Source organism: Suricata suricatta, chromosome 10 (genome assembly GCF_006229205.1).
Source record: "Suricata suricatta isolate VVHF042 chromosome 10, meerkat_22Aug2017_6uvM2_HiC, whole genome shotgun sequence".
In the NCBI taxonomy this organism is placed as follows: Eukaryota; Metazoa; Chordata; class Mammalia; order Carnivora; family Herpestidae; genus Suricata; species Suricata suricatta.
This window is the reverse complement of record NC_043709.1, coordinates 49572699-49587252: the sequence shown is the minus strand read 5'-3', so window position 1 is coordinate 49587252 and position 14554 is coordinate 49572699. Positions and strand designations below refer to the sequence as shown.

The following is a 14554-nucleotide window of genomic DNA, read 5'->3' as shown; positions in this document are numbered from 1 at the left end:
AAGGAGCTGCCATTTATGTGTTCAATAAATTTTCTAGGTGATTTTCGAAAACATTAACATTTGAGAACTACTAAGTCAGACTATCAGTTACTTGAGGACAGGGAGCAGTATTTGTCTTGTTCAGAATTTTATCCCTGACACATCGCCCAGCACATAGAAGGCATTTGGTAAATAAGGAATCAGTAAACTCTTATATCACAACATAATTCTGATTACATACAAGTACATAACAATAGTGATGAGGTTTAACTTACAATTACTGACTGTATCATAAACTCATGATTATATTACAATACCAAATTATTTCTACCAATTACTAAAGAGCACTCATTTTAAAAATCATCCTGTGGGGCTCCTGCTGGAACCAGTTGGCTAAGAGTCTAGCACTTGGTTTTGGCTCAGGTCATGATTTTATGGTTTGTAAGATTGAGCCCCACATTGAGTCTGCAGTGTGGAGCCTGCTTGGGTTCTCTCCCTCCCTCTCTCTGCCCCACCCCTGTGCACACACACTCTCTTTTTCTCAAAATAAATAAACTTAAAAAAAAATCATCCCATTATTATAGTACTTTTCATAGCTAGAGTTCCCCTTTGCTTTTATATTAGACTTACTCTCAGCCCACATTCCAATTCTTCTTCCCTAAATGGCGTAGGTATGGTTTTCATGTCCTATGAGTCCAATTTCAATTACTTTCCCATCAGGCCATTTTGAGGTAGAAATATTTGCCCATATTTAGGCATGCTGTTACTTTTACTGTTAATTACTTTCTATTTCATAGTTAGAGAGTACCAAATAACGATTGTGGATGAATCAGAATATGAGGTGGTGGAGGTCATATATATAATGTGCAAGTAGTAATTCTGAGTCCTCAAGAAAGTGATAGGGCATAGTCTTTCTCTGTTCTCCTTTAGTATTTTTAAAAATATGTGTTGTTTGGGGGTATCTGGGTGGCTCAGTAAGTTGAGTGTCCTACTTGGGCTCAGGTTATGATCTCCTGTCTGTAAGTCTGAGCCCTGCATTGGGCCCTGGAGCCTGCTTTGGATTCTCTGTCCTTCTCTCTCTCTACCCCTCTCTGGCTCATGCTCTGTCTCTCTCTCTCTCTCAAAAATTAAAAATAAATAAATAAATAAATAAAATATGTGCTGTTTTTACATTACTGTAGAACAAATATAATAACGGTTTTATACTTTGCAATTTATGTTGCTGATTTCATAAGCTTTTGGAAATTCTATAACATTTCTGACAGTTATGAACTTTTTTCCCCCTGTCATACTGAGTGAAGATGCTATGACAGGGGTGCCTGGATGGGTCAGTTGGTTAAGTGTATGACTCTTGATTTTGGCTTAGGTCATGATCTCGTGGTTTGTGGGTCTGAGCCCCACATTGGACTTCCTACTGTTGGTAGAGGATTCTCTGTCTCTCTGCCTTTTCTTTGCTCCTGTGCACACGTGCACGCTCTCTCTTTCCCTCCCTCTCTCAAAATAAATAAACAAACCTTAAATTTATTTTTAAAAATGCTATGACATCAGAGGGAAAGAGGCATGTTCCAGTTCTGCCTACCCCCCACTACCTCCTCTCTTTACCAATGGCAAATTCCCTCCTTTTCCTGTTCCCTTCCCAACACCATCCAGTGTTGTGGTGCTAATTTCTGGAGGCACAGAAATTTAAATTAAGTTTAACCAAATAAAATTTTTTTTCATTTATATGAAATATGCCCTCAATTCAAAATATATCCAAACTCTAATTACTTCTCTTTCCCTCCACTGCTCCCACACTGGTCCAAACAATGACAGCTCCTGCTGGATTATTGCAATAACCTGATTTGTCTCCACACTTCTACCCTTGCCCCACCCCCAACACCCAACTCTTCACATACCTTGCAGAACGATGCCTTAAAAATATGGGACACACAGTAAAGTTCTTCACATGGCTCTCCAGCTGACTCAGCCCTGGCCAAAGACTTTATAGTCACCTAAAAGGCTCTACCTATTCTGACATTTAATAAGTACTCAGTAGATTTTTGCTAAGTGAATGAGTAAATTTAAAGAAACTTAATTCTCTCTAGTTTCAAAGTAATACCCTAGTTCCTCTAAAGCCCCTCTGAGGAAATGGCTTCCAGACTTCCATTCTGGTTACCATCCTCGTACATGAACTTTAGACTTTAGTGTCCTTCTTAAAATGTGACATCAAGATGTGAACATAGTGATTCAACTTTGGTTAAGAAGTGAAGCTTTCTCCATACATCCTTCTATTACTGTGGCTTGGAATTGCATTAACTTTTTTGGCAGCCATTATAACACTGGATCACATTCTGTTTGCAGTGAATGAAAATTCCCACGTCTTCACCCAGAAACTGATGTAAATTCAAATCTACTCATCCCTTTGCACTTGCGCAGTTGGTATTTTGAAACTATGTAAGGACTGCCCCAAATTATCTTCTTTCATAGAACTTGATTCTTTTTGTTCAAAGAAATTTGCATCGATGTCTCTAATTGCTCAGTTTTGCTACTATGGCAACACTGTTAGTTGTTACTATTTTTTTCAGCCTTTACATTTCCCATCATCAGCTTGTCCCCCTTGTCTTCCAACTGGTGAACAGCACAAAAGTGGGATTTTTCCTTTTCTAAGGTTATTTTGCTAGATCATTTAAATATGTCTCCTGACATAACTAATTATAGGAGTAAGAGTTAAATAGAAATTTAGAAGACCTGGATACTTACTGTCTACTAGCTCCATGATCTTGGAGATGTAAATGAAACTCTGGACCTCAATTTTATCACCTATGTAAAATGAGAATGATGATAATAGTATCTGCTATTCAATAGGGTTATTTCAAAATTCAGTGAGATCATGGAGGTGCTGAGGGAGTATTGATATAAAACAAAAAAAATGGGGGCACCTGGGTGGCTCAGTTGGTTGGGCATCTGGCTTCATCTCAGGTCATGATCTCACAGTTTGTGGGTTTGAGCCCCACGTCAGGCTCTATGCTGACAGCTAGCTCAGAGCCTGGAGCCTGCTTCAGATTCTGTGTCTCCCATTCTTTCTGATCCTCCCCTGCTCATGCTTGTGCTCTCTCTCTCTCTCTTTCTCTCTCTTAAAAATAAATAAAAGATTAGGAGAGAGAGTTGGGGAGAGAGAGGGATGCAGAACTTGAGAAACTATTGAATGCTGAGAATGAACTGAGGGTTGGGGGGGAGGGGGGAGGGGGGAAGACAGGTGGTGGTGATGGTGGAGGGCACTTGAGGGGAAGAGCACTGGGTGTTGTATGGAAAACAATTTGACAATAAAATATTATGGAAATAAATAAATAAATAAATAAAAGATTATTAAAAATTAAAAGAAAAACAAGAAAAATGGCTAGAGACATTAAATCTAGTCAGATAGGCTTCTCCTATCTAGCTTTTTTTTTCCCTTTAAAATATAGCTCCTTAAGAAAAAAAAAACAAATAAAAACCATAGCTCCTTAGTATAGAGAACTGATGTGAAGTTAATCTTGAAGTTAATACCTGGGTTCTAGCCCTAATTTCTTCACTAGTTATTTGGGTTACCTCAGACAACTAATACAATCTTACAGGCTATATTTTCCTAGCCTAAAAAACAATTGGATTTGCCTAAAATTTTCTAAAATCTCTCTCAGCTTTTTGAATTTTTAAAAACCTGTCATGCTGGCCCACACTCAAGAATAACACAGACTTCTTTTTTTCTAAATATAAGTTATTGTCAAGTTGGCTTACATACAGTGTATGCAGTGAGCTCTTGGTTTCGGGAGTAGATTCCCATGATTCATCGCTTACATACAACACCCAGTGCTCATCCCAACAAGTGCCCTCCTCAATGCCCATCACCCATTTTCCCGTCCTCCCCACCCCCATCAAACCTCCGTTTCTTCTTTGTATTTAAGAGTCTCTTATGGGTTTGCCTGTCTCTATGTTTGAAACTATTTTTTCCCCTTCTGTTCCCCCATAGTATTCTGGTAAGTTTCTCAAATTCCACTTTAGAGAAGAATATACAAGCCTTATTTGTACGTTAGTCTTCATCAAGGTACATGTCTGTTGGTTTCTATAAAAATTAAGATATACATGCTGCATTTCAAAGAGGAGCAGAGGAGTAGTGCCTGTAAGAGCTAAAGCTGCTTTAAAAAGTCCTAAAACACCAAGCCAAAATGAACAGGGTTTAGTTCAAGTAATTAAAGAACCACTGAAGCAAAATTAGAAAGAATTTTTTATCCATTGAATATGAGTATTGTAACTCAGACCCCACCCAAAGCCCATGGGTGCTGAGGACGTTAATAACAATAATGCATCTTGTTTAAAAAAAAAAGTGAATCTTTTTATATGAAGTTTAAAAGATGCAGACATTAGCAATCAGTTGTTTGGAAAAAATGAACCACTTCTATGCAAAAATATCAAAATGCTAAATATGAGCAGAGAACAGAATGACAAGTTGAGACACTATCTACAATTCTTTTTATGAAGCTTATTTTTATTGAAAACATGATTAAGCATTTAAGATAATCAAAATGAAATTAATATTGAAGTACCTGGGTGACTCAGTCAACTAAGCATCCGACTTCAGCTCAGGTCATGATCTCGCAGTTCGTGAGTTCAAGCCCCACATTGGGCTCTGTGCTGACAGTGCAGAGCTTACTTCCGATCCTCTGTCTCCCCAAGCAAAAATAATAAATAAGCATTTAAATAAAATACATATTCTATTACATTGTTTATTGTCCCAACACTGTAGTGCAACCTTACAAAATTATTTTTTAATTTACAGACATATTAAGTTATTCCTTAACTTTAGGGGAATAATCAACCGTAGGCCTTCAGGGGTACAGTCCTTATCCACAGGGAGAATATGGGAGGAGAAGTTTGGCTTAGCAGCTTCCATGACACCGCACTTTCTGTTTTCCTTTCTCACCACCAGCTTGTTTTTTGTCGCCTTTGCAGGTTCCTCGTTTTTGTCTCTTTCCCTAAATGCTTGAGCACTTCAGGGCTGAATTCTCATATTTTTTCTCTTTTCTATCTTCCTAATTTCCATGGCTTTAAGTTTCACCTGTCTGCTGCCGACATCCCCATTTATAATTTTAGCTCAGGACCTCCCCCTTGAACTCCAGACTTGTGTCTACACCTGCTTTCTCTGGAAGTCCTCGACATAACATATCCAAATGAATCTCTTGACTGCTCCCCAAAGCATACTATACTCCCAGGCTGCTACCCTTCAGTAAATAGCAACTTCTTTCTTTTCGATATACAACCTACAAACCTTGGAGTTGATCTTGACTTCTTCCTCTCATATACAATATCTAATCTGCAAAAAACTTTTGCTTAACTCTACCATTTAAATACTAAGAATCCAAATGCTTCTCACTTGTTCCCACTACCACTCAGTTTCGATCCATAATCTTTTTCACTGGGACTTTGCAATAGCCTCCTAATTTGTCTCTTTCCTCACCCTCTTCCCCTCCTAAAGTCTACTTAATACAAGTGGTCTTAAAAGTAAATTAGATCACTCTGTTCCTCAAAACCCCACAATGGCCTCTCATCTCACTCAGAGTTAAATCCAAAATCCTTACCATGGCCTAAAAGGCCCCACAAGATCTGAACTCCTCATCTGCCATGGATCTGATTTCATGTCCCATGGTACACAGCCCGTCCACTCTCCCTACACCAGCTTTTCTGGCCTCCTTCCTATTCTGAGCACGATCCTACCTTGCACATCCCTGCTCCGAGTTTTAGCCCTTGCCTTTCTCTCAGATGCCTTCTTAAATGTCGCTTTATCAGCACGGTCTTCTTAATCACCCATTGAAGATAGCATCACCCACCTGTCACCTTTACTCTCTATCCCAATTTTACCTTGCTTTGTTTTTCTTCTTAGCATCTATCACTGACATAGTACATGTTATTTGTTTAATGTGTCTTTCCTTAAGCAGAAATGTAGGGTCTATGATGTAACTTTTGTTAAATGTAGTAACCCCATCATCTAGAACAATGTTTGGTCCACAATAAGCACTGAATAATACTTGTTGAACAAATGAATCAACAAATCTGGTGGTTTTAATCAGAGACTGACAAAACATGAGTAGGTAAAAAGTAAAGGTGCCATCCATTGATTTGATACAGTGAAAATGATTGAACTAGTAACATGTGTTTGAACCTCACAAATAAAATGTTGGGTAAAAATGTAAATTGCAGAAGACATGCATATGAATATATATGTGTGTATGTATACACACATATATAGATGACATCATAAATAAAGTGCTTATAAACACGTTTTATAGGGGGTGCCTGGGTGGCTCAGTCGGTTAAGTGTCTGACTTCGGCTCAGGTCATGATCTCACGGTTCATGGGTTTGAGCCCCACATTGGGCTCTGTGCTGACTACTAGCTCAGAGCCTGGAGGCTGCTTCTGATTCTGTGTCTCCCTCTCTCTCTCTGACCCTCCCCTGCTCATGCTGTCTCTCTCTGTCTCTCAAAAATAAATAAAAAAACATTTAAAAAATTAAAAAAACCCCAAATATCTTTTATATATATTGTGTGAGATATATGTGTTTACAGAGAGAGACATAAAGACAGAGAGAGGGAAAGGCGGGAAAGACACGATGCCTGAGAACAATAAATACCAAATTCAGAGGATAACAATGGCAGCTATCCAAAGGGGTGGCAGGAGCACAGATGTTCATGATATTAGTCTAACTTTTTGTATGCTAAAATTAAAAAATTAATTATGCAGACTTGACTGAAAAGTTCTCAGGATCTCAAAAGAGAGACTCTTTACATCTTATGGATGGATGATACAACTGCATAAAACTCCTGTTACACAACACCGTTCTCCTGCCAATACCTTTGTGCTACCAAGCATCAGACCTTCATTTTTTCCAAAAAAAAAAAAAAAAAGAGAGAGAGAGAGAGAAAGAGGAAAAAACCTTTTTATCTTGGAGTATTTCAAACGTGTAGAAAATGTAGAGAGATTAGTATATTAAAGCCCCATGTACTGGGATTTCTTCTTTTTGTCAAAATGGAGTAACAGGGATCAGATTTCTCCTCTAGCATTAAACAACTGAAGAGAAACTGAAACAACAGTTCCAAACCACTGGACGTCAGGCAATGAAGGGCAGTGAGCACTAAGAAAAAGGCAGCAAATGAGGTGAGCCTAACATGGTCCCACCTTTGTCTGCAGAGAAGTCTCAGGCTCTGTAGCAGTGATGGAACCCAGTGACATTGCTGCTCATCGTGGACCTGTGCTTCAGAGACCAAAGGAACAGTGAAAGAACACACACCATTCAGAAACAGTCCTCTACTGTGGATGGGCAGAAAATGTTCTCACTTGGAGGCAACATCAGAGGTCAAGTCTCAGCTATGAGTGATGGATGAGGAAGCCTTCTACCCTGTCAACAAGAACTAACAGTAGCACTCTCCCCTTGTTCTCCCCTCTGCATGCCTAAGGTTCTGGGGAGAATAGATAAGAAACATCAAAGGATATGTAAACCAAAGTTTGAACAAACCTGATGATTCTCTATTCCTGTTTCATACAAAGTTCTCTCATAACAAATAAAGCCACATTTAAGGAAAGGGTTGTTTTGAAAAGAATGGGTAATCATAAGCTGATGTGTTCAGATCCCTTTGTTCTCTGTGGTCAGATTCATTGCTCCTATGATGTGGGACAGGAAAGCATCAGTGTTAAAATGCCTTTTGCTGCTTAAGGAAACCAAATCTCTATAACAGCCTGAGCCACGAGCCTCTTTGCAGGTATGTTCCTTAAGCTTCATGCTGTTCCCCTTCTATTTCTAAATAATCCTACAGGAGTCCTATCCCTCATGTACTTCTTTGTGTGTCACCTCAAAAATCTTCCTATTGCTATTTTGTGACATGTGGCGTTACTTTACTATTCATTCAACACATTCAACAAGAAGGGGTGCAAATTTGGATCAGAAATAGACCTTTATCTCAAAGAACATAGAGAAGAAATAAGGCAAATATATAAATGAGTTTAACGTAGGGGCACCTGGGTGGCTCATTTGATTGAGCCTCCGACTGTTGATTTCTGTTCAGGTCATGATCTCACGATTTGTGAGTTCAAGCCCTGAGCTGACGGCACAGAGCCCGCTTGGAACTCTCTCTCCCTCTCCCCCACTCACATTCTCTCTTTCTCTCAAAATAAATAAATAGGCTCTAAAAATAAATAACTATAATAAAAAGGATAGTAATATATACTATAAGAAAGTGCTGTTAGAAAGTTTTCGATTTGTAAGAGATCTTAATGGTCGAGCATTCTTACTTCCTCATTTTAGAGATGAAGAAACTAAAAGAAAAAAGGTTAAATGACTCATTGTTTGCAATAGAATCTGCTTACATGAGGCATCATGGTGGACTAGAAAGAACAGTGAATTTAGGGACAGACAACCTGGGAATGATTTCAGATTTCGGTCCTTAGTAGCTCTCATAAAGGACAAATGATCAAATCTGCTTAAACCTTAGTTTTCTCATCCACAGAACCGGGATAATAATGCTTGCCCACTAGGGTTGATATAAAGAGAGTGAGATAATGAAATGGTTTTGTGGACTATGAGTCAATATAAAGATGTAAACTATTACTACAATTAATACATTGGAGAACTAGGAATAAAATACAAATCTCCTAACTTTGAGACTCTTGTCGATTATGAGTTAATGTGAAATGTTCTCCATGACTTCCAGCATAGGACTTAGCAGTCCACCTTCTTGCATAGAATAGAACCTAATTACCAATCACACATATGTTGTTGACTCAGATTGTATGACCATTTTTCTTCTGTTTGAGTTATATGCAGAAAAATAAAATAGATGCTCTTACTACAAAGCTTTCTTGGCTAATTCTTGCAGTAACATAGGATAGGAACTTTGTCCAACATTTCTCAATACCATGTTGTATTTTCAGCCTGTTTATTCTGGCATCTTCCTTAGAAGCAGTGTTAGTGTTGAATAAAAGTTGAGCAATTAAAAAGAAAAATAAACATCAGGAATTTTGTAGATCAAAACTTGTCAACACATCCTTGGGGCACTTTAAGAGAAGTTAAGTGATAATATCATTATAATATTGTGTCACTTCTTTGATCTGCTGAAAAGCTAAGTGATACAATCAGGTTTTTATTTCTGATTTTCTTTCCAGTTGCTACATGTGGCAACAAAGCTAAGACATAGGTTAATTATAAAAGCTTTTTGTCCTTTTCTTCACCCTATTACAAACGCCTTCCTGCTTAAGGATAGAGGGAATTAAGTTTATTTTTACATATATTACTGTATGATTTAAGAAAGGTATTCAAGAGGTGGTGTGTTTTAGTGGTGAAACATGGGATTTGGACTCTGAAATTATGGGTTTCAGTTTTCCATCCGACTCTTTGAGGCTGGAATCAAGTAACTTTTCTAACCTTAGTTTCTTTATCTGTAAAAGATGAAAACTAATGAAATCTACCCCCTTGGATTGTCAGAAGAATTATATGGTATTCCCCATATAATTAAACGGCAGCTAAAAATGCATATTATAACAGGAAGATAAAATAAAATTAAATTAAAAATCATTTAATAATGAGGCACAGGAATATGAAGTCAAGAAATTTAGATAGAGTCAGCAATGGAATTAATTCATAAAACATTTTGCTATGCCTGGACCACAAAATTGAGTCTGAACTTCCTTGCTATTGTCCCAAAGAGTAAAACATGGCTAGTCATCAAAACAACAGTGTTTATCCATAGGGTTAAAAACAAATCAGTAGTTTTGTGACTCCTCAAAATAGTGAACATTGAATTATCATCAGATCTGAAATTCCTAGGAACATACCCAAAATAATTGAAAACAAGTATTCAAACAGATAATACCGATGTTTATAGCAGTGTTGTTAACAAGGTGGAAACAACCAAAATGTCTATCAATGGATGAAGAGATATTTAAAATGTGGTGTATCTAAGCAATGAAACATTTCTCAGCAATAAGAAAAAATGAAGTACTGATACATCGTACACCCTGGATGAATCACAAAAACATGCTACGTGGTCAGACACAAAAGGTCACATGTTGTTTGATTCTGCTCATATGAAATATTCAGAATAGTTAAATCCATAGTGACAGAAAGTAGATTAGTGGTTGCCAGGAACTGGAAAGAGGGAGAAGTAGGAAATACTTGCTTAAAGGTTTTCTTTGGGAGTGATGAAATAGTTTTAGACATTTGCACAACATTGTAAATGTACTAGGTGCCCTTAATTATATACTTTTATTTTTTATAGTTTTTAAGGTTTTATTTTAAAGTAATCTCTACACCTAACATGGGGATAGATCTTACAACCCTGAGATCAAGAGTCACATTTTCTACTGACTGAGTTGGCCAGGTTTATTTATTTTTGAGAGAGAGACAGAGAGAGAGGGAGAGAAAGAGAGAGCGTAAAGGAGGGGCAGAGAGAGAGAGAGAGAGAGAGAGGGAAGGAGAGAGAGAGACAGAGTGCAGAGGAGGGGTAGAGAGAGAGGGCGGGGGGGAAACACAGAATCTGAGGCAGTTTCCAGGTTCTGTACTGTTAGCACAGAGCCTGATGCGGGGCTCAGACCAACAAACCTTGAGATCATGACCTAAGCCAAAGTCAGACACTTAACTGACCGAGCCACCCAGGTGTCCCGTAAATGGTTAATTTTGTATTATGTGAATTTCACTTCAATAAAAGATAAAACAAAACAAAACCAAAGCACAAATAAATGAGTTGTCCAGAAAAGTGTAAGTATTTCTTCCTTCCTTCCTCTCTCTCTCTCTCTCTCTCTCTCTCTCTCTTTCTCTCTCAGAGACAGTATGTGTGTCAGTGGTGAGGAGGGACTGAGAGGCAGAAAGAGAGAGAGAGAGAGAGAGAGAGAGAGAGAGAGAGAGAGAGAGAGAATCTCTCTTAGAGCTCAATCTCAGCAGAGCTCGATCCCATGACCCTGGTATCATGATCTGGGCCAAGTTCAAGAGTTGGACACTTAACTAGCTGAGCCACCTAGGTCCCCCAAGTGTAACTATTTCTAATACCAAGACCAGAAAGGGTATTCTTTCAGGAAACAAACCCTCAGCAATATCTTTATTTGATTATAATGTCCGGTTTCATATTCTTTAGAAGGTCCTTTAATATAAGCTGATGTCATGACTATGAAACATGGTAGAAGGTATTTTCGTGGAAGCCAGGTGGGGTGTATTTTTAGTAATGTGGCTCCAGCTACACTGGTCTCTGATGAGCAGGCTTAAGAGAGAGATAAAATTTAAAACATCTAGAAGAAGAAATGGACGGTGTATCCTTCTGCAACCTATCATAAATATTTACCTTAAGCAAATTTTGGGAAACTAGAGAGCAGGAGTTAGAGATTGTGTTCTTTGTAAAGTATATGGGTGCAGTTTGTCTATTTAGTTTTGTGCTTTCAAAGTTAGCCAATCTGGAAAGTAAGATCCTCTGGTAGATACGGAGAATGTTCAAAGTGAGCCGTGACAGTGCCTGAGGCAGTAAAGGTTCTCTTGAGAAAGTATGGGTCTGCTCAAACACCAAACAAAGAGTAAGCATGACCCCAAATAGTTTTATGCAAAAAAATCATGCTCTCAGTATCTTCAAAGAGGAAAGATTTCTTGTACGCTACATGAAGCCATGTATATGTAAAGGTTTATATGAATTGTAGTTTTCATTGTTATGACTATCTGGCTATAATGCCCAACATGTAAATAAGATATTTCACATATAGTGTGTATTCATCATTTTCAACCAATACTCATTGAATGTTAATTGTGTGCCAAGGAGGGCAGACAATATTATCAATATTTTAGGAAAGAATAAATTGAGTTTCTGAGAGCCTAAAATTTGCCCTAAGTCACATAACTTAGACTTGAGATGTTTGGTTCCTAGTTCATTCCAAACCTTGCTGACATGAGTTTGACATGACCGACGACCATGGTTGCCAAAGCCCTTCATTTTCATTAACTATTAAATGTGATTATTGAATGTGTTGGGCAAAGTTTCACCATTTCTATTTGTGCAGTGGCATTTTAAATACTGTTATATAGTGTTCTCAAGAGCCATGCTACCAAACACACACAATGCTTATCTTTACATTATTGGCTAACATTTATTGAGTGTATGCTCAGGTGTGGTGCTAAGCACTATGCAGACATACTCTCATTTAATCCATAAAACAGCCTTCGGAGAAATGTTTTATCATCCCTCTTTTGTTTATACAGACACTACGGCTCAGAAAAATTAAACCATTTGCCCAAAGTCACAGGTAGAAATATAAATATTGTGCAATCCTCATAGGAAGATACATAAAGGTTCATGAAAATCAGAAGCCAAACCAACAAGCTGGGTCCATATTCAGTTTTGTTTAACTCTAAAGCTCACAGCTTAACTGCTATGCTATGAGACATTGGTCTGTAAGTTTGTAATCATATGACTTCTCACCTAGACAATTATGGTAATAAATTCTGGGTCATTACCATCATAGTGGATAAAATTTACTATGTCTAACACTTTTATAAGTTCTTAACAGTCATAGTTTCAGGAACATTGGTAAAGCTTAAAATTCTCTAAAAATGGACAAGGAAGTGTACCTTCATATAAAAACAAATTTTTTGAGAAGATGGCAAACTTTTGCTAAGAGAAGTCAAAACTTCAGGTTACTGAGTGTTATTCTGCTGTGGGATTTGAAATGTTGTAAAGCTAGTATCTATGCTTTTGACTAACCTATCTTTCTGTTCGATGAATATAGGGTAATAGGGTAAAATAACCCATTTGAAAAAAAATTACTACAGGGTGCCAGATATTGTGCCAGGCGCTACCGGGTAGCTGTTAGGGTTTAGGTTCTCAAGAAGTGTCAGCTCTGCCAGGGTTTGAGGAAAAGGGAAGTGATCTTTATCAAGTTGGGCAAACTTCACCTGTCTGGGATCCATTATCTACTGCGTAAATGAGAAGGTTGTGTACCCAGGACTTAATGTTTCTGGTTTTCTGGGTTTAAGTTCAGGTTTCTTCTCCCCATTTGCCACTATTCCCATGTTAAAATATCCATCTCATACTATCCTAGCTTTGCAATTCTTTAATTAGTTCAAAAGCATTGAATTTCTGGTATCAAGCACCATAGGAATGAAATTTTTTTTTTTTTACATTTTTTAAATGTTTTATTTTTGAGACAGAGAGAGACAGCGTGAACAGGGGAGGGTCAGAGAGAGAGGGAGACACAGAATCCAAAGACAGGCTCCAGGCTCTGAGCTAGCTGTCAGCATAGAGCCCGATGCGGTGCTCAAACCCACGAACTGTGAGATCATGACCTGAGCTGAAGTCGACGCTCACGACCTGAGCTGAAGTCGACGCTCAACCGACTGATCCACCCAGGTGCCCTAGGAATGAAGTTTCTAATAATAGAAGTAATAATGAAGCTTACAGCTCAAAGGTATAAGATAATTAAATATCATTTAAAAATACATAAAATCATTAACAATGAACAACTACAGGTTGGAAAGATATTAAGTAAATAAGATGGCGTGTTGTCCTTTTTATAAGTCACAAAATGAAGCAAATGATAGGTAACCTTTCAAACACAAAAATGACCATCTACGAGGTTACCAGATTTTAAAAGGGGGGAAAAGATACTTTACAACCAACTAATCAATTAATAATAATAATAATAATAATAATAATAATAATAAAGATTGAATAGCCACTATTCTTGAAGAAAATTGTATTGGGACTGATTTATTCTGTATCTTTTCTTTGTAGTAGATGAGAGGCTTCTCAAAATGAGCAGCAAGAGAAACTTTTTTTTTTTTCCTTTTTAAGTCAAGCGGAAAGACAAAGTGAAAAGAAACCAGGAGTCAGGGAAATTGCCAACCTAGTCTGGCCATGAGGATTTGTTTTAGTCTGTCTAGGTTCCCCGAGGCAGCGGAGACTGGACGGGAAAAAAGCAAATGTCCTGAACTTCAAGGCAGATTTTAATTACTATTGCCGGTGGCAGGAACCTGGGAAGAGGTCAAGGTGTGGTTTAGGAAAAGGGAGCTCCCAGGAAAGGCACTAGGAACGGCAGGACAGAGAACAGCGGGAGAAAGCGACTGAAAGGAGGGGGAAAGGCGCGGGCACCCCGAGGTGAGGGAATAGAAAAACTGTCCGCTTGGGAGCCGCGCGCGGCTCAGGTGGCCCTTTCCCGCTCAGGTGAGCTCCTCCCGCGCCTCCCATTGGCCAAGGCGTCCGTGGCGCTGGGAGGGCGACGCAGTCGGTCTAGTTCAGGGTCTAGGGCGGCGCGTCACTTCCGGTAGCGCGGAGCTTGTAAAACACCCTGGAGAGAAAATGGCGGCAGCAGCGGCTTCGGCGCCTCAGCAGCTCTCGGATGAGGAGCTTTTCTCTCAGCTCCGTCGTTACGGCCTGTCTCCTGGCCCAGTGACGGAGAGCACCCGCCCGGTCTACCTCAAGAAGCTGAAGAAGCTTCGAGAGGAAGAGCAGCAGCAGCACCGGTCTGGGGGCCGCGGCAACAAGACGAGGAACAGCAATAACAATAACACGGCTGCTGCCGCGGTCGCCGCGGCGGGAGCGCC

At 38.9% G+C, this 14554-nt stretch overlaps 1 protein-coding gene across 1 annotated transcript in view; it reads left to right on the top strand.

Annotated features, from left to right (window-relative positions):
• Nucleotides 1–14284: 14284 nt before the first annotated feature.
• Nucleotides 14285–14554, top strand: part of LEMD3 (LEM domain containing 3) — a 65276-nt gene continuing 65006 nt past the window's right edge. Inside the window, exon 1 of the mRNA XM_029953992.1 lies at nucleotides 14285–14554. Within this exon, the coding sequence (XP_029809852.1) occupies nucleotides 14310–14554 (245 nt within the window). The 5' untranslated portion in view covers nucleotides 14285–14309.